The sequence below is a fragment of the Falco rusticolus genome, chromosome 3 (assembly GCF_015220075.1).
Source record: "Falco rusticolus isolate bFalRus1 chromosome 3, bFalRus1.pri, whole genome shotgun sequence".
Taxonomy (NCBI): Eukaryota; Metazoa; Chordata; class Aves; order Falconiformes; family Falconidae; genus Falco; species Falco rusticolus.
The window spans coordinates 30,529,102-30,547,686 of record NC_051189.1 but is presented as its reverse complement, the minus strand read 5'-3'; the positions used below and the strand labels follow the sequence as shown (position 1 = coordinate 30,547,686).

The 18,585-nt window shown below is 40.3% G+C and overlaps 1 protein-coding gene across 1 annotated transcript in view; it reads right to left on the bottom strand.

The window, feature by feature from the left end:
- The window catches only part of RAD54B (RAD54 homolog B), a 70,061-nt gene extending 51,697 nt beyond the window's left edge, over nt 1-18,364 (bottom strand). The window contains exons 1-3 of the mRNA XM_037379575.1: nt 18,159-18,364; nt 15,239-15,392; nt 14,370-14,544 (exon numbers count right to left, since the gene is read on the bottom strand). Of these exons, the coding sequence (XP_037235472.1) occupies nt 14,370-14,544; nt 15,239-15,376 (313 nt within the window). The 5' untranslated portion in view covers nt 15,377-15,392; nt 18,159-18,364. The remainder of the gene's footprint in view (nt 1-14,369; nt 14,545-15,238; nt 15,393-18,158) is intronic.
- Between the last annotated feature and the right edge of the window lie 221 nt (nt 18,365-18,585).

The following is an 18,585-nucleotide window of genomic DNA, read 5'->3' as shown; positions in this document are numbered from 1 at the left end:
ATCTTCTTATTAAAGTACATTTGTAACTGTTTTCCTGAGTAAAGTGAACCTCTAATCTGCACGCATAAAAGTGTACATCCTGGTAACTGGAGTTGTACGACAGGTCACAGGGGCCTGGGTGCTTGGGGCACTTGCAGAGGCCAGAGCCTGTGCATACGGCCTGGGCACCTGTGTCAGTGTCTGATCTCTGGTGAACACCAAGCTGGACTAGCCAGCAGGTAGGCCTGGGCGCCAAGAATTGGAGTAAGCATGGGTCCGGGCCAGATACTAGAGAGACCAGAAGGTCTGAGATTTGGCTACTGGAGGGACCAGGAGACCTGGGGGACTGGCTGCTGGTAAGGTCATAAATCCAGACCAGCTGCCAGAGAGACCCAGTGCAGGTTTGTGGGGCAACTGGGAGACAAGGGGATCCAGGGACCAGATACTGTGCAGAGTAGGAGTCTTAAAGGCTACTTGCTGGAGGGATCCGTATTGTATACATACGTTTTCCACAGACAGGCTTTCATCCCAGTCAGCCAGTAAAGGAAAAGGATAAGGAAATTGATGCTGCTTGTGTTGCACACATGCTACATTTTTTGTGTGGCTGGCCATGTATATATAGATACAGTGTGTACACATGTGCATGTGCCTCTTGGAAATACATCCTCATGGACCTAGCCACAAGGAGCTGCAGCAGGCTCCTCTACTCTGGGCTACCAGATGCAGCAACTCCTAATATAGACCTACCTAAACATGTATTACTCTATCACCTTACTGCTTAATGTTGCTAGAGAGACCAGGTTTCCACACTAATGCAATTATAGCAAAATGCCACTACAAAGATTTCTTTTGAGCAAGTGCCTGAAGGAGTCAGTCTGAATTACATATTGTTCTGCAGGAGTGTAAAATAACCCTTGTAAAAATGAAGCTGGCTGTCAACCAAGATCTATTCCTCCCCGACCCCCCCAAGCTTTTTTAAATAGCTCTGCTCATTAGCCTAAGGTCATATCAGTACTTGGATAAGAAATCACAGAAGGTGAGAAGTGTGGATATTAATGTTACATATAGACATTTTTGAGCAAAAACAATAGGTGTAGCTCCAAGACAAATTACAAAAAAAGAAATGCTGCCACAGTTCACGCTTCATCCTACACCATCCACCAACACCAGCACTTAGGCAACAAAATGCACAGCCAGTTCAGGCAGATGATTCAGCTACAGGCTAATTTTTTTTGAAAGCAGAGTTTAATAATTGGTTTAAGTCAACATAAATGTGGGACATTGCCATAACAGGAATTTCTGCCTCCCCCCCAATGTATCAGGTTCCCGCACCTTCACTGTGCTGATATGAGCACTCACAAATCTTCCGAGCAAGTCAGACCAGGGAACTGATTTGTCTGCAAATTAATCCTTTTTTCTAAGGTGCCTTAGTTTTAACAACCAGCAGTTCCCTCACCCACTATGCCACAGGACAAATAACCCACACAAAAGAAATACACTGAAAAAGCTTCTTCAGACTCCTAAAAGGAGTTTGCAATGCACCCTACAAAAACCTGTATTAGCATAACTGAGGGGACAGCAAACCACAGGTAGCAAGGAGGAAATTCTGAAGAAAACAGCCATACACACACCCCTCGCATCAAGTCACTGACTTCTGTATGCCCTGTTTTAATTTTGTGCACAAGCTACAGCTCATTTTTCCTTCATATTTTCAAGGTAGAATTCACTAATCTACTCAGAATTCTGAAAAGAAAAAAAAGTATTGGATTCGGGGCTTTTTTTTTTTAATTTGCTTGTTTCTTTCCTTTAAAAAAAACACCAAAACAGATGCCTCCCAATTTAAATATTAATATTTAAAAATCCAGTTTTCAAGTCGATTAAATCTTTCTATTTGGAAGTTCATGAAAAATGGGAGCTGTGAGAGTAGATTGGAGTATTTTTCTAAGGAAAGGAAAAACAGTATGATTATTCCAAAGCCAAGAAACAGCCCCTTGCTAAGGTTGCAGAACTTAAACAGCTGGGAAATAAGACTCAAAACTACAGGTAACAGGTAGATTCAGGTTTTTGCTGTGGAAAAGTCAAGAATTAATGCCAAAATCATGATACAAATAGTGCATCCTGGAGAGCTATCAAGATGAATGAATCACAGCCATAGTACAGTCAGGGATTAAAGTAGCCAAATGACTTATAAAGTGCTGAAAAAGCTCAGTGGGCCCAAATTTAACAGGTGACAGATATATATCATGGCAAAAAACTGCATCAAGTGGCCCATGTAAATTTAGACACATAATGAAACAGAACATCCTGCAAAGGGGAATGTCTTAAATCATGGGAGCATCTTGGATGGAGGGAGAGGAAGGATCCTTTGCTGCACAGAACTGACAAAGAATCTCCCCATGACAGACTTTAAAAAATAATTTTAAAAAATCACTATTAAGTACATGATTCAAAGACAAAAAACACCTGAGAAAATTAAGGATGCCCTAAGAAATAACATATCTTGAAAGATGCAGTTTGGATCAGACAGCAAACTTGAATGTTGAAGGGAATGACATCAGCTTAAGTGATTCAGGCTGGGACTGCCTAGTGCAAAAAATATCAAATCAACAGATAAAAGAATTACTAAACTCTGTGAAGGTGCTCTGCCCACAAAGTGGTAACCCCAGAATAAGTCTGAAGGACTTCTGTTCTTACTTAATAATGTACAAGTAAACTACCTCTGAAGAGACCTGGGTTTAGCAATTGCAATCACCTAGGAGCCTGAAAATCTTAAGAGGATGATTGCAAGATCTGACTCAAAGCTGAAGTGAAACTCTGATACCCCTGTGCTTATGAGCAACTGTAAGAAAACTCAGCAGCTAGGATGGGGTATGTTACACACCGCTGAATATACTGGCAGCGGAAACATTTGGCAAGTATCAAGGCAGTTGCTCACTCTTGCAAATGAAGTTGGCAGCTGCATAAGATGACTCGAGAGTGTCTATAGGTAGTACAGGCTGCAAAAGTTCCATTAGGTCATCATATAGTCCTCTTTACTGACGTGACAGCAAGACAGTGCCAAGTCATTCGATCTGCCTGTCTTATGAGCCTGCTGCAGCAAGGGGTAGATGAGAAAGTTTTGAATTCCAAAGATCTCTCATAGGGACAGCCGTTTCATGGGTAATCCAGAAAACTAAAGGCTGTAGGAATTATTCATTAAGCAGAGGGTTGAGGATGATAGTTTTGTGAGCCAAAAGTTGCAAGACAACTTCACCTGGAAGTTAAAGTGCTTAAATAATTCTCACCAGACATTTTAGAAATATTTTTAGATCATTTCAGTTGTGCTTAAAATAACTTTCTCATTTCACTTTTTTTTTCATCCTCATCAACACTTTCACCATCAATTTTTCACTTTCTTGTTCTTATCTTTGCTGTGCCTGAACCCCTCAGACCACTCCTTTCCTTTCTCCTGCACAATTATTTCTAAGCATTTCTAAACCTCTGTCCTGCTTTGGTGGCAGGGAGAACAAGGGGAAGCTTTACCTTTTTTTTCTGCATATATTTCTGTGATCACTATCTAGCACATATTAACTTCTGTTAGTTCTTGCAACTGCTGCAAGTACAAGGGTCCATGAAGCGCAGATGGTAACGGTAACAAAGTAATTGTAACCTTTACAGCACTCTTGAAACTAGTCTGAGTTACACAAGGCCTACTCCAGAGCTCTTACCATAAAATTCCAACTACACACTTCCCTCCCCTCTGCTGTCAGGCATTCTCTCAACATTTAGCCCACTGAAATAGGAAATATTCAAACTAGACAGATAAAATGCCCCCCATACCTAATTTTAAAGAACTTAACTTCATCTCAGTCTGACGTTCCAGCGCCCACACATTCAGATCCTTCAAACTAAGTTTGGCTTAAAGCTACAGGACTCTGAATTATAATATAACATGACTATACAGCACCATGAATTAGCTCTTCACTTTATAAGTCATATCCTTAAAAAAAGGAAGAACTAAGAGCACCCATTCTTTACAAATTCAAAAGTGCATCCAGTTCCTAATACATGCTTCTATCTTCTCTGATCCTCTCTTCCAACAAGCTTTTTGCTGATTGATCAGAAGCAGATGAGAAATACAGAAAGATTTAAAAGTATGATTTTCTCAGGATGTCACTGAAATCCAGGAGTAAAACTCCTTAACACCAATGGTACATTAAGAAGGGCATTATTTATTGCGGCGCCGGATGCATGGAGGATCGTTCCACCTACCCTGCATGCCAAACTATTTTGCGAGTCCCATTTTATGTTACACAGTTACACATACACATTAAATTTCTCAGAATTATTTGCATATGTATGACTCTTCACGCCTAGGCAGTTACGCCTCCAGGTGGTCATCCGGATGACCTGATGGTCCTCATCTCTTCACTCGGCTTCATCCCATTGTTTGCCCCATGACTCCACCAGTTATTTCACACATCCCTTACTTAGCACTCCTTTACTAACTCCTGAACCAGCTCTGCCTGTTTTCTGCTGCAGACCCTCTCTTATCATCATCTGTTCTTTGTTTCACAAGATTGACTCCCTTGATTAGAAGACCTTTCAGTCATCCGTTGTGAGACTGGAGATGGATGGCGGGGGCTTAAGCATTAACAACTGGAAAGAGTGGGTCAGCTTGACGTAAACATTCTTGTTCCAACTAAATCAGAATTTGGTAACTGGGGAGTTTAGGCAACAAGGATATTTTGCTTAAATTCTTAAATCCCCAATAGCAAAATAGCCTCTAGAAAAAGAAATGGTGTAAGAGAAGCCCAGTTTCTGCAATTCTCCCATCTTTTCATAGAGAGATGAAAACTTTGGAGATTATGCTTTTAAATACTAACCTCAAAATACCTCCCCCCATGCACTGTTCCCTGCATTTGACATAGGAGCAGCTTTCTCCATTCTTAATTTTGCTCAGCGGGTATTTTGAGGACAGTGAGATAACCATCTTATCTTGTTGATTTTAGGGAAGTCATATTGTGAGAAAGCCTCTGTTTCAAGGGAAAACTTAAGGCCCAAAGCTAAAAGCTGGGACTGAACCCTAGTTACACTGGATGTTACAAACAGGATCCAAACAGTGAGCATAGCCACAGAAAGATTTAGTGACTATCTTTGAAGGGAATCCAGGCCAAATCTGTAATAATAGTTATGATAGCTCCAAAAAACCTTCCCATTCTCTTCAATAAGGCATTTCTTGTCTCTTCACCTGCTAGCTACATTCTCTCCATCATCCCTTAAATTCACCTTCATATCTGTTGAAGACAAGAGAGCTGAGGGAGGGGAAAAAAAAGAAACTAACCTCCATACCCCTTTCCAACAGGTGGGAGAGTAGAAAACATCCAAGAAATTTCAAATAGCTATGTATTTCTCTTTTGCCCGTCTTCAATCCTTACCCACACAGAGCCTGATAATAAATTTTGATAATCAAGAAAATAAAAAGAAACGATGTGTACAACTTCCCTCAGAATGAACAAGGAAAGTGAAAGAACTGTTACTGCTAAAACGGAATCCCTGAAAATAGTCTCTATGTAGAGTATTTCTTAATTTCATAATCTTTAAAGTTATGGTATTAGATAATTTTATTTTATATATATTGCAGACTATATGCCACGTGTTTGCATGCAAGTCCTAGTGTTACCAAAAATTGTAATGAGGAAAATGCTCCAAACCAAATGGTAGTTTAGAAAGCCAACACTGGTTTATTGCAGCACTAGGTGCATGGGGGATCCTTCCTCCTAACATGTACACCAAGCTGCTCGAGGGTACACTTTATATACAGTAGAGTACTTGCATATTCATAGTACATTACATATTCATTTTCATTCACGCCCAAGATTGGTTACCAGTTTCTCACTTCTAGAGCATATTAGTGATTGCAACACCTTATCAGCTTGTCTCTTCTTGCAGCCAGATCTTTTTCACTTGGAGCTTTCTTTTTGCATAATTTTCATAAGTGTTCTTATCATTATCTGTTCTTTGTTTCCCAAGATTGACTCTCTTGATCGGAAGTCCTTTCATTCATCTGTTTTGACAACTTGAGATGGTGGGGACTTGAGTATTTAACGACTTGAGGGGCTGGGTCAGCTTGACCTAAATTTTGTGCACATTCTTGTTTAACTAAATCAAAGTTCAGTAATTCAGGAGTTTAGGCAACAAGACTGCAAGATATTATCATATCAAATTATAAATTGTGTTGTACTAACTGTGGAAATATCATTCTAGAATTAAGCAAGACTGGATTTGCTTTACAGCAGCCTATTAAACTGCATTGCAGTTGGCTACCCTGTCCAGGAAAGCAGCCTTGCAGTTGCCGAACATTATACGGTATGTTGCCATTGGTGGTGAAAATGGTGTTCCTCCTTGGTAATGCTACTACCACAGTGTATATTACCACTCAGCTGCTGGGCAGCCCAAATTCAAGATGAGTAACATTGGTCAGAGATGTGAACTTCTTCAACAAGCTAGTACACTATGCTGTCTTGCTTGCTTTCAGTCTATGGCTACTGACTCCACATTATCTGATTATTGCTACAATCCGGTCATGGTTTCTCCACTGATAGACTTTAAAGAATTTGGAAATTTATGGCTGCTATATTAGGTGCTTCTGACCACAGAAACAGAGGACAGCATTCTGCTTGGTGTGTAGTTCTGGTCACTATGACAAAGAAGGTGATGAATGTATAGGAAGGCAAAAAAAAAACCAAACCCCAAAAACCCCTAATGAGTCATGAGAAAAAGTAATATGAGACTAAAGAATCTCTCTTTTTTTTTTTTTTTTTTAAGTCCTGAGGGCTTTAACACCTTAAAATTACAGTAGTAAACTTACTTTGCTAAAATGCTGTTCCCTGCTTTGCTGTCATACCATCTCCATGCATAACTGTAAACAATGCATGACCCCAGCCGAGAGGAACTCTTGAGTATGCATAATCAGATGCGGAAATGCTAGGCAAGGTCTTAGGCCAGCAGCAGAGTAGAAGACATCCTCTCACATCCCAGGGAAGAGCACCAAGCAAAAGGTGGTGTCCTTCGGAGATGCCAGGTAGTCCCAAAGCTGCAGACCAGAAGAGACAAGTCATCTAGGACTAAATAATCATGGAAGTCTCAGTGAGAAGTCTACCTGCAACACGTTGACTGCTGGGCAGTGGGGCACTAGGCCAATAGGTGACAATCTGTGTGTATATTCACCATGATTTATGTATAAATGAACACTTCTGGAACCAGTGTCAGATCAGAGGTATAGAGAATTTTTTGTCTGATACATAATACATCAGTCTAGTTTTCTTAACCAAGCCCATCTCCTGAGATGAACTGATCAAACAGGTACAGATGACACCTGAACAGTAAAGAAACTATCCTGAATTGAGAAACAGCTTATCTATTATTTGTCTATTCACCATTATAAACCATTCTGTCTGTAATATTGCAGGGAGAAGGAGGTCATTTTAGATCACAAAGAGCTAGCAAAGTAATTTGATACTATCCTAAATAAGAAATTACAACAAAATTTACAAACTTGCAGAATCTAACTTGCAAACAATGCAGTAATAAATTATTTGCACTCAGGCATCCAGTAACAACTGGTAACTCAGTACAACTAAGGTGTACTTGGTAATTATTAGGTGATAGATATTTATGCAGTATCTTTTACCCAAAGATTTAACTGCTTTACCAACTGTTTATAAGATCTCAAAGGCCCACTGAACTACAGCTATACATGCAGCTCCACCACTAAAATAGACAAATGGTAAAAATAATACTGAAATATCTTTTTCAGTTCAATCTGTGAAGTGCAATGATAGAAATGAACACAATAACAGAAGTGTCTACTTTTGCAGATATCCAAGTAATTCTAACAATAATATGCTTCATTATGATATGTCAGGCCTGAATATTTTTAGTTGTGTTATCCAGAAACAGAAACTAGGCAGTTAGACTGAGATAGGACAATATGACAAATCCTAAAAATAACATTTTTTAATCCTCTGATTAAAAGTGATAGGCAATTGATTGCTACTGTCATAACAATGAAATGTGGATTTTCTCTTACAGTATTCAAATTTATCAGTTAAGACGGGTTTTATTCAAATCGAGTGACCGGAGGTATCAGACTAGCTTGTAACAATGTTCTAGAATGCTGAAGGAGCCAACAAACATTCCTATTACGAAAATAAAACTGACTTAAATGAGCAAAGAGTCTAAACCTTATAGTGTACTCAGTAAATACTAACATTCCAGAGAAGATAAAATAGATTCAAAACTATATGCAAATAATAGAGTTACTATCATAGGCATGAAAAGCATTCAGAAACACCTGTCAAGAGACATAGGGTGAACACATTAACCCTGTGATGAAATACAGTTACAATCTGTGTTTATTGTTAGCTCAAAGATAGCATTTGAGTATGACTTCTGACAGTTTCTCTTGGAAGATGCATTAACAGATGTTAGCGATGGATGAAAGACACAATATTCCTGAATCAAAAAACAAACAGGAGGTGAGTTGTAACAGAATAAAACTCTGTATCTAGCTTTTCTGTTTGCCTACATCAGGTTTAAACAATGAAATCTCAGTCCAACTAGAATGTTGTGTCTAAGTATGCAGGTGAAAGAGCTATTAATTTCCACACACCATACAGTAAGTCCAAAGGAAAAAACAGAGCAGCATTCTCCTAGATTAAAAAAAAACAACAGAAAGCAAGCTGTAAACTGAGATGATAAGCATGTATTAAATTCATTAGGTATGTTCTTTAGATGAATAAAAAATATTTATTACAAACATTAAGTTGAAGAAGGCAATGTAGGTAAAAACCTCAGCTCTGGCCTATCCCACTTAACTAGCAACACTAAGGAGACACTAAGTACAGTTCAGAGACCTATCCATTGTTTATTCAAATTCAAATTTTGTTGTTGTTGTTATTGCTTATAGGTCCTCAGAATGTAATGAGGACAAGTAGAAACCAAGCATTTTTAAGAGCTGCAAAAATATCCTTCCAAAAACATTTACTATTCTGTTTTCAATTACTGTTAAATAGTTTAGTAATGTTAAAGTAACTTTCATTTTTAATGAGCATGCAGACTTATCTGATAGAATTCTCTGGAGGCCTGTGAGAAAAAGCACTAATGACAATGTCAAATAAATCACCCCCCCCTCCACACATTCATTGTCAGTGTCAACAAGTACTATATTCTGAATACTAAACAAAGGTACCAAAGAGATTGCCGTGCTCTTTGCTGCTTAAAAACAAGCAGACACTGTTTCATAGAGCAGTAGTAAAGATCATTTTCCTACAAAGATATTTATTTATGCAAAAACATAATTTTCCAGCATTTACAACTCAATCACAATTAGTAAACTGCCTGTTGAACAGCACGTTCAACATCTTAAGAGTTCAAACTATCTTAAAATCACAACACATAGGTTTCACTCAACAATAGTTGCTACAATCTTATTAAAATGTCTTTAGAAATCTCTCATAGAATTTCAGAGTCCCTTACACTATTTTTATTTATGACATTTTAGGAAAAAGTTTATTTTGAAAAGAAGCCTAGAAAAGCAAGTATTTTTTAAAAGCCAGATAGTGTATAATGTTTAGATTGATGCTATCTAATCAAATCCTTACTTGTCTACTCCAGGAAATGGACATCATGTGTCAGATAAGTTTTTCTGAAAGAACTGTGCAGCATTTTCAGGGCTGGGTTTCAGACAGATTAGCTCTATCAACAGTGCAGTTGTCCAATGGTCCACAGGTGTTTCACAAGAATTTCAATGGAAACCAGGGTATTTATTTACACATTCCACTACTGCACTGGAAACCCAAACACAGCAGCTTTGCGCATGATATCAAGCTAACAAACAGTTTATAATCTGCATTAAATGATATGGAGACAATAAACCAAAATAATGCATACACACTCTTTTTCAATTTTTACATTATTTTAATGTCCCTTTAACAGAGAAGTCTTGTTTGGCTGCAGAGACTGGAAGTCAGATATAATTCCATTACAATATTAATAAGAAAAAAACCCAAACTGACTCTGGCTTTCACAACTGGTTTCCATTACTTCTGAATCTCATACCAAAACCAGCTTTGACAAAACAATTTCATTTCACACTACAGGAGGTTATGGTTTACACAATCTACGTAATTGCTACATTAACTGAAATGAATAGCAGACAAAAGTGACGTAAAGGGCAGAAGCTGTCTTGGAAAATCTGTTGTTAAGAAATTACTTAACAGAGCCCCAATGCAGGACTGTTTTCACAGTACAGTGCTTACATCACCAGTGAACCTGATGACCATAACTAACTAATGCTAGATATCCTTATTTTATACCATATTTTATCACAAGTTTACAAAGACTTGTAGGGTTAGCCCCATTCTACAGACGTAGAAGGGCTTTGGCACAAGACGGCTTGTTCAGTCACTCAGAAAGGTAGCAGAACAGCATCAACAGAAACATTGTCTCACTCCGCAAGTTTTTTGACTATTTTGCTAAAGTCATCACAGAGAATCCATACCAGCTACACCTGGAATTCATGATACTGGAAAATATTTAGTATCTTCTTCCACTTCACACCATTTTTTGTTACAAAACCTGCTGATTTCCCAGATTATTTTGGAAATAAATCCACTAGCTATCTTTCAAGTGCACTGCTAGACAGAACCAACAAACATAAATTTTTGCAGACGTACCTATAGGGAAGCAGGACCACTCAAACAACTTGTCCCATACACACTGAAAATTTTCTGCAAGTATGAGCTTCATCAGAAGAACTGGAAGTTACAGCACACAGCAGATAAACACAAAAGCCGTGAGACCAGAAGGACTTCAAACATAGAAGGAGGCTGAGTTTTCCCACATTAGTTCTGCCAGAATGCATATACTCTGGGTCACATAACATGATAATGGCAGCATCCTCTCAGGGCTATCACAGGGGACTGATCAACCACTGTTTTCTGGGAGTAAAACCCAACAATAAGAGTCAATAGGAAGGGCTCTCCAGAGCACCTTACAGAATGAAGGGGATTGCTGCCTACAGGGGCCAGGAACTCATATGATGCTAGAAATGGAGATTTATACAAGGCTTATAATCGAATTTTTGAAGGAAAAAAAGCAAGGGAAAGCAAAAGGGGGCACAGATGAAGGTGGTTCAGGGAGGAACAAGCACAAGAAAATAAAAGGAAAAAAGCAGCCACTTTAAACAGGTCACCACCTGGTATGCTTGTCCAGCAATGCACTGCACCCTATTGACACAGTTTGTACCATCTTCTTATTAAACTATATTTCTAAATATTTTCCTGGGTGAAGGGACTCTATTCTGAATGCCTAAGTGTGTATGGAAGCGTACATGTCAGCAGCTGGACCTGGGCCTCACACAAGGTCACCTGGCCCAGGTATCTGACACACCAGCAAGCAGAGAGGCCAGAGCCCATGCATACCACCTGGGTACACGTGCCACTGTGTGATTCCCTAGCAAACACCAAGCGGGACTAGCTGGCAAGTAGGATAAGAGGCTTGGGACCCAAGTATTGGAGTAGCCACAAGTCTGGGCCAGATATTAGAGAGACCAGGGGGCCTGACAGTTAGCTACTGGAAGGATGAGTAAGTCCAGGCAAGTTACTGGAGAGAGCAGGACATCTGCAGGCTGGCTACCAGTAAGTCTAGCTACCAGAGAGGCATGTTTGTATGTGTGCATCTCTTGAGCACAAGACAACTGGGAGACCAGTGGATCCAGGACCCCCACCACTAAGTACATAAGTGTCTGAGGCCAGTTACTGGAAGGACCTATAGTGTGTTTTTCGCTGTGGGAGCACAGGTCTGAGTACCAGCAATTGCACTGGGAGCTGTGGGCCTTAGTGGTTCATATGCCCACGTGCCCACAGCAGGGGAATTCAACAAATCAAAAAGCCAGCTACTGAATAGACTGAGCGCATAAGATCAGTTAGAGAAGCGTAGTGGGTTTGCGTGGCAAGGTTTTGGTAGCAAGGGGGCTACAGAGGCGGCTTTTGTAAGAAGATGCCAGAAGCTTCCCCCATGTCCAACAGAGCCAATGCCAGCTGGCTCCAAGACAGACCCACCACTGGTTAAGGCTGAACTCATCAGTGACAGTGGCAGCACCTTATGGGACAACATATTTAAGATGGGGGGAAAAAAATCTGCACAACACAATTGCAACAGGAGAGGAGTAAGACCATGTGAGAGAAACAGCTCTGCACACACAAAGGTCAGTGAAGAAAGAGGGGGAAGGAGGTGCTCCAGGCGTCAGAGCAGAGATTCCCTTGCAGCCTGTGATGAAGACCATGGTGAGGCAGACTGTCCCCCTGCAGCCCATTGAGGTTAATGGTGGACCAGATATCCACTCCACAGCCCATGGAGGACTCCACACCAGAGCAGATGGGTGCCCAAAGGAGGCTGTGACCCTGTGGGAAGCCCACACTGAAACAAGTGTGCTGGCAGGTCTTGTGACCCTGCAGGGGACCCACGCTGGAGGAGTCCATTCCTGAAGGACCACATCCCATGGAAGGCACCCACACTGGAGCAGTGTTTGAAGAACTGTGGCCCATAGGAAGGGCTCATGCTGGAGAAGTTCATGGAGAACTATCTGGCGTGGGGGGGGACCCCACACTGGAACAGAGGAAGAGTTTGAGGAGGAAGGCATGGCAGAAATGTGTGATGAACTGACCATAACCGTATTCCCCTGCACCACCTGAGGGGAGGACACAGAGAAATCTGGAATTAAGTTAAGCCTGGGAAGAGAGGAGGGGTAGGGAGAAGGTGTTTTTTTTCTGATTTGAACGGTAATGAATTAAACTAATTTTCCCCAGGTTGAGTCTGTTTTGCCCATGACAGTAATGGCTGAATGATCTTCCTGTCCTTATTTCGACCCACAAGCCTTTCATTATATTTTCTCTCCCCTGTCTGGTTGAGGAGGGGAATGATAGTGGGCTTGGTGGGCACCTGGCATCTAGCCAGGGTCAGCCTACCACATGGAGATACCTATATTTTCTCTGTGTGTGTATAGATATACGTATATTCATTTATTTTCCACAAACAGGCTTTCACCCTGATCAGCCAAGAGAGGGGAACACGATGTGTCCACTGATGCCTGCTTGTGTTTGCCCGAGTGCTGTGTTCTCTGTGTTGGCCTGTTACCAACCACATGCATATGTATATAAGTATTGTATGTATGCCTGCCTATTAGGAATACGTGCTCTGCATCAATATTGGCTGGACCCTGGGACACAGAGCTATGGCAGCTTTACTTCTGTAGGGCTTCCAGATTTAGCAGCTCTTATCACAAACAAAATTAAATATAACTTTATTAAAGCCTTCTGAATTATAATTCTAACTATTAAGGAATCAAGGTAATAAGTGGTCATAAAATGCTCTTTTAAAACTACACTCATTACACAAAGTATTGTCAATTAAATGAACCCTAAAACAAAGGGAAAGATCATTATCAATGTAATTAATTATGAGGAAACAACAGTGAATTAACTGTAAGACAGATGTTGAAATGCCTGAGCTGGCTCCAAGAGGAATAATTTTCATCCAGCAATGTTATTAACCGAGTACAAGTGCAACACTTCCAAGATGCACTGGGCTCCTGAGGTCATACATCTGCATTCACACAATGCAGAACATCCCTGCACTGTGTACCTGTGGTCAGGGCACATGACCGGTGGGAAACGAAGACAGTCAACCCCACAGTCATTCAGGTCCATAAAACTGCATTCAAAGATATGCATCAAAGACATTTCAGTATCTTTGCTTACTACCTAGCTTTTTGAAGTAATAGTCATTACTACAGGTCACAAGTAAATAAGTGCACACACATGAATGAACAGAACCAGTTCTGCTCTGGTGCTACTCTACAGTTAGCAGCCCATGCTTGAACCTCAACTGCCCACTGGAGACACTGAAGAAAACAGCTCGGATCTTGCACTGAAGAAAAGAAACCCTCATGAATTCTGAAAAACGTGAATCCACTCAATTATTAGCATTCTCTGCCTGAGGCTCTGCATAAGTTTTCCAATTAAAACACGCTTCCACTATTTAGGGTATCCCAACTCTCATCTTAGTATTGCTCTGGATTACAGTGAGTTGGCTATAGTACTCTTCTGAAAGACATAGATAGCAGCACTATCAACTGGATCCTAAACCATCAACTTCCTTCCTTTTCTATTTAAAAAAATCATGTAACATTTGTTTCTTTCACTCTCTACCCAGTAGAACACCAAATCATGCCACTATTGCATGACCCTTATATTAGTACTTCATAGAAGTTTAGTAAGTAGCATATCATTCATAAACTTTAAAATTCTCTTAAGACACATGGAAGTAAATAAGAAAGAATATCTTACCAGCTTTGGGTGTATTTAATGTTTTCATTTCCATCTTGCTACACTTATTAATGCCAAAACATGCTTTTATGGTCTTTACTTTTCCAGTTGACTCCACAGACTGTGTAAAATTTGCATTTTCATTCTGGCCATATATTTTAGAAAGCAGTGAAGCACTTCTCTCTTTCTCATCGATCTGCAAAAGAGAAACAAATTCACAATAGCATTTGTTTCATGCAGCTGAAGAGAAATGGAGAAAAGAGCAACAAGAAAGGATCTTTAATAGATACTAATGTTCATTATCAAACTGTCTACATAAATATATACATCCCTACACAAATACATGCAACCCAGTGTTCACATCAAAAAGCACATGCACAGAATACCAAATACCACTTACGCAAGTAGTTTATTAATTGAATTTAATTGAAGTCTTCTGTAGATAAAATCAATAAAAACTGTGATGCTTTTTTTGGTTGATATTAAAGGTTTCAGAGGGAGTTCCTTGCAGCAAAACTGCAACTCAGTGTACTGATATTTCATTACCAAGTATCTTGGGTTTTTAACTGCTTTTGCCAAATCGTTTCAAACATTTGAATCCAACAATGTCCATGCCAAGATGCAATCCCTGCCTCCACTACACTGGGAATTGTATTTGGGCTCAATACTGATTACTTTTATTTATTTGAAAAACATTTTTCTGCATCCACTTCACACATTGAGAAAAACCTACCTGAGAAGCAAGATCAAGTGCAGTAAGAGCAAAAATAATAAAAATCTGTTCTGAATAGACCGATCGTTTAAGCAGAGATTGTTTGCAGTGAACTCAGATGCTATCTTTTAGTTACAATACTGTACAAGCATACATTTTAGTGCACTGTTCAGTTTACCTCCTTTAATTTCATTTCTTGATCCATCTCCTTAGTTTTGTTCTTGAGAGGAACTGTTATACTTTTTCCTGGTGGTATAAACCTTGGTTTTTTGGCTACATTTCCTAGCACTTGACTTGGAGCTGCCGATCGCCTCATACTTAGTCGTACTGCTCTGGAGGGTGAAAAGGAAGGAAGGAAGCAGATAAAGAACACTGCAGTCAAAATAGGCTTTAAATATAAAAATATATCCATAGATAACAACATAAACACTATTTTAGAACAAAATAAAAGATAGCATAAAGGATTTGCAAATAACCATCTTAATGCACAAGAATAATACAATTTAAGTAGTGTCGTTGCAATGCATTGTTTATGTACTAAGATCGACTACAGCAAATTCTGCAGTTGAACACTTTTTCATTTGTAAAGCAAATAATGCAGTTCTCAATAGCAAGAAATGCTCTGGAGATGTGCAGTGTGGGGCTGCTTAACAAACAAACTAGTTTATAAAAGAAAGACAATTTGAAACAACTGTTCTAAACACTTAAAAGGTAATTTTGAAAAGCCTATTATTAGTGCATAATGAATCACAAATGTTGAAGGTACGTTTCATATCTGGGAATAGTATTCTGCATTATAAGTCAATTATATTGGTCAGTCAGATTCACTATACTAAGATTAGAACTCAGCAGAAAATTATCTCAAAATTACAGTGGATATTGTAACTCAATGTTATGTCTGTTAGAACATGGGAAGGAACATACTATCGGTTTTCCTTCAAAATATAAGACCATTATTCCCCTAAACACAGGACAAACCCAAACATACACCAATGTTAATATGACAAAGCATACTTGCAACCACTGGAATAAAAAGTTGTAATCTTAATACTTCAAAGTAGTAGAAACAAAACAAGAAAAGAAAATTCCAATAGAACATCCCATCAGCTGGAATGATGAAGACAAGCACGGTACAGCAATTTATGGAACATATTTTGGTTTAATTCTCCATTTGTACCATGGACTGTTTAGTTTAATTGACCCCCTCAACTATTAGGTAAAAATAAACCATAATATGGATTGCAAACACAAACTGCTCTACCATCTTGAAAGAGTGTTTGTATCCTGCTGCAACAGCCAATGTGTTTCTGCACTTTTTTGACACTACTCTGCACTCCAGTGGCTTACCAAGGCACAACAACCTTTCTTTCCAAGATACACAGGCAAGTGGTAACAGACTACTGTCAAAATACTTTGCAAACGTGCACACACTAATGCGAGTATGCTATCTGCTTCACGTCTGAAAAATTAGCATATATACAATGCTGTTACTAGATGTAAACCTTAATGACAAAATGGCCTGAACTGCTATTACTTCCATTGTGACTGCTATTAAAAGTACAAGGAGAGAGGTCTCTGGCTGCATCAACGGTGGTTCACATAAGTTATGCCTACTTGACAACAGTGTTAGCATATGAACTTTAGTTAACCCTGTGCAATAAGGGAGTAGCTTGGTTATAACAGGAGTACCTGTAGTGTAAACAACCAATAGTTACTGTGAAAGCTGCAAGAGTGTCAAGAACCTTCCAGAGGAACAGACTGTGAGTGTCAGCACTGACCACAGCCGGTTTCAGGCACCATGTGAATTTTAACAAATTCTCTACCCAATCCTATAATGCACGGTGACACTTGGGAAGACAACCCAGGACACTCCACAACTCCACACAAGGACTGTGCATAGCATGGCTGAACTACTACGCTAATCCTGCCCACCTCAGTTCTGCAGCTTGTCACTTATCCTGTGGAACAGGGGAATTGTGCAGTTCATAAATTGCATGTATCTGTGATTAAAGTGTTTTGGTTTCCAAATCAGTTTGGACTTTGCACTGCCATTTTGTCTTCAACCACTAAAACAGACTCATAAGAAATTTGCAAATTAGTGAGAAATTTAAAGATATGACCCTTGATAACTCAGTAACTTCACTCCTGTCAAATTTAAGAACATGTAATAATATTACCAGTATTACCTACTTGCAACTACAAAAGCCATTAGGGGTTTGTGTTTCTTAAAATGTAATATTGCTTCCAACAATACCTCTCTGTCTTCAAAATGTAAGCTTTTATAAAATATAATAACAATATAAACCACAAAAAAATAGTTTTATATTTTGTATCTTTACAGTACTATACAGAAAAAAGGCCATTATGGATGTGCAACAAATGACTGACACTAGATCTTTTCGATGGGATCAGAGGAGGTGTAGCAAAGGCAAGGAATAGCTCCACGTTACAACTAAATCAATTGACAAGTGAACATGCCCTTTCCTCCGAGACAGACACCAATATGTTGACTCACCCAGTACCTGCAGTACTGTTAGGTATGGTTACTGGGAAACATCTGGAGATAATGAGAAAAGCAATGCTCCCGCCTTTTATTAGCAACCTAGCTTGACCAAATTAAGCATACCATGCAACCACAGCCTAAAACGTCTCATGAATGCATCTGGTTTTGCAAGCATTGAATTCAGCAGCATTTTTCTCCTTAAAGGCATCTTAACAGCTGCATTAAAATAAATTACATTTCAAATATATTTCAAATATTTATGTTTAATAGATCTATTTTGAATATTTCAAAATTTTACACATTAAACACAGCATACACCGAATCCTGGTTTAAAGGCAGTTACATTGCTCATCTTGGCACAAACTTAACAGGCAGCTCTCCTGAGCATTTGAAAAGATATTCTCGGCAAAGGTGACAAGGCTAAAATTGTTTTTTGTAGGCGATTACAAAGATGCCACCACAGGATTAACTTTTACTCAAAGTTAAACCGCAGGCAGCGACTGCACCGCCTTGAATATTAGTGAAAAATCACCTCAAACGAGCAATAATTGTACGGATTTAGAGCAGGCCCAAAACGAAACGCTGTTCAAATTACCTGGCACACCCCGCCTCAGCCTCCCAGTAACGGCAGCGGGAAGATGAGGGGGGAGAAGGGGAGGCTCCCTGTGGGCAAACACAGGGATCGGGAGCGCCCAGCCGGCTCCTCCGCCCGCCGTTCCCACAGGAAGGCCAACGGCCCCTCCACCCGGTGACCCGCCCCCGCCGCCGCCTCAGCGCTCAATTGTCCCGCCGCCGGCTCCCGTCAGCCCGCTGGCCGCGCATGCGCCCCGCGCCGTGCCCCTCCCACCCCGCGCGGCGCTTCCCGCCCAGCGCGCGCGCCCGGGGCGGGGAGGGCGCGGCGTCACCCCGGCCGCGCGCGCCCGGCCCCTTCCGCCGGGGGAGCGCTGAGGTACGCGCGCGTGGCGGGGCCCCGCGGGGCGGCTCCCGGCGCCACACACAGCATGGCGGGGGGGCCGCGCTCC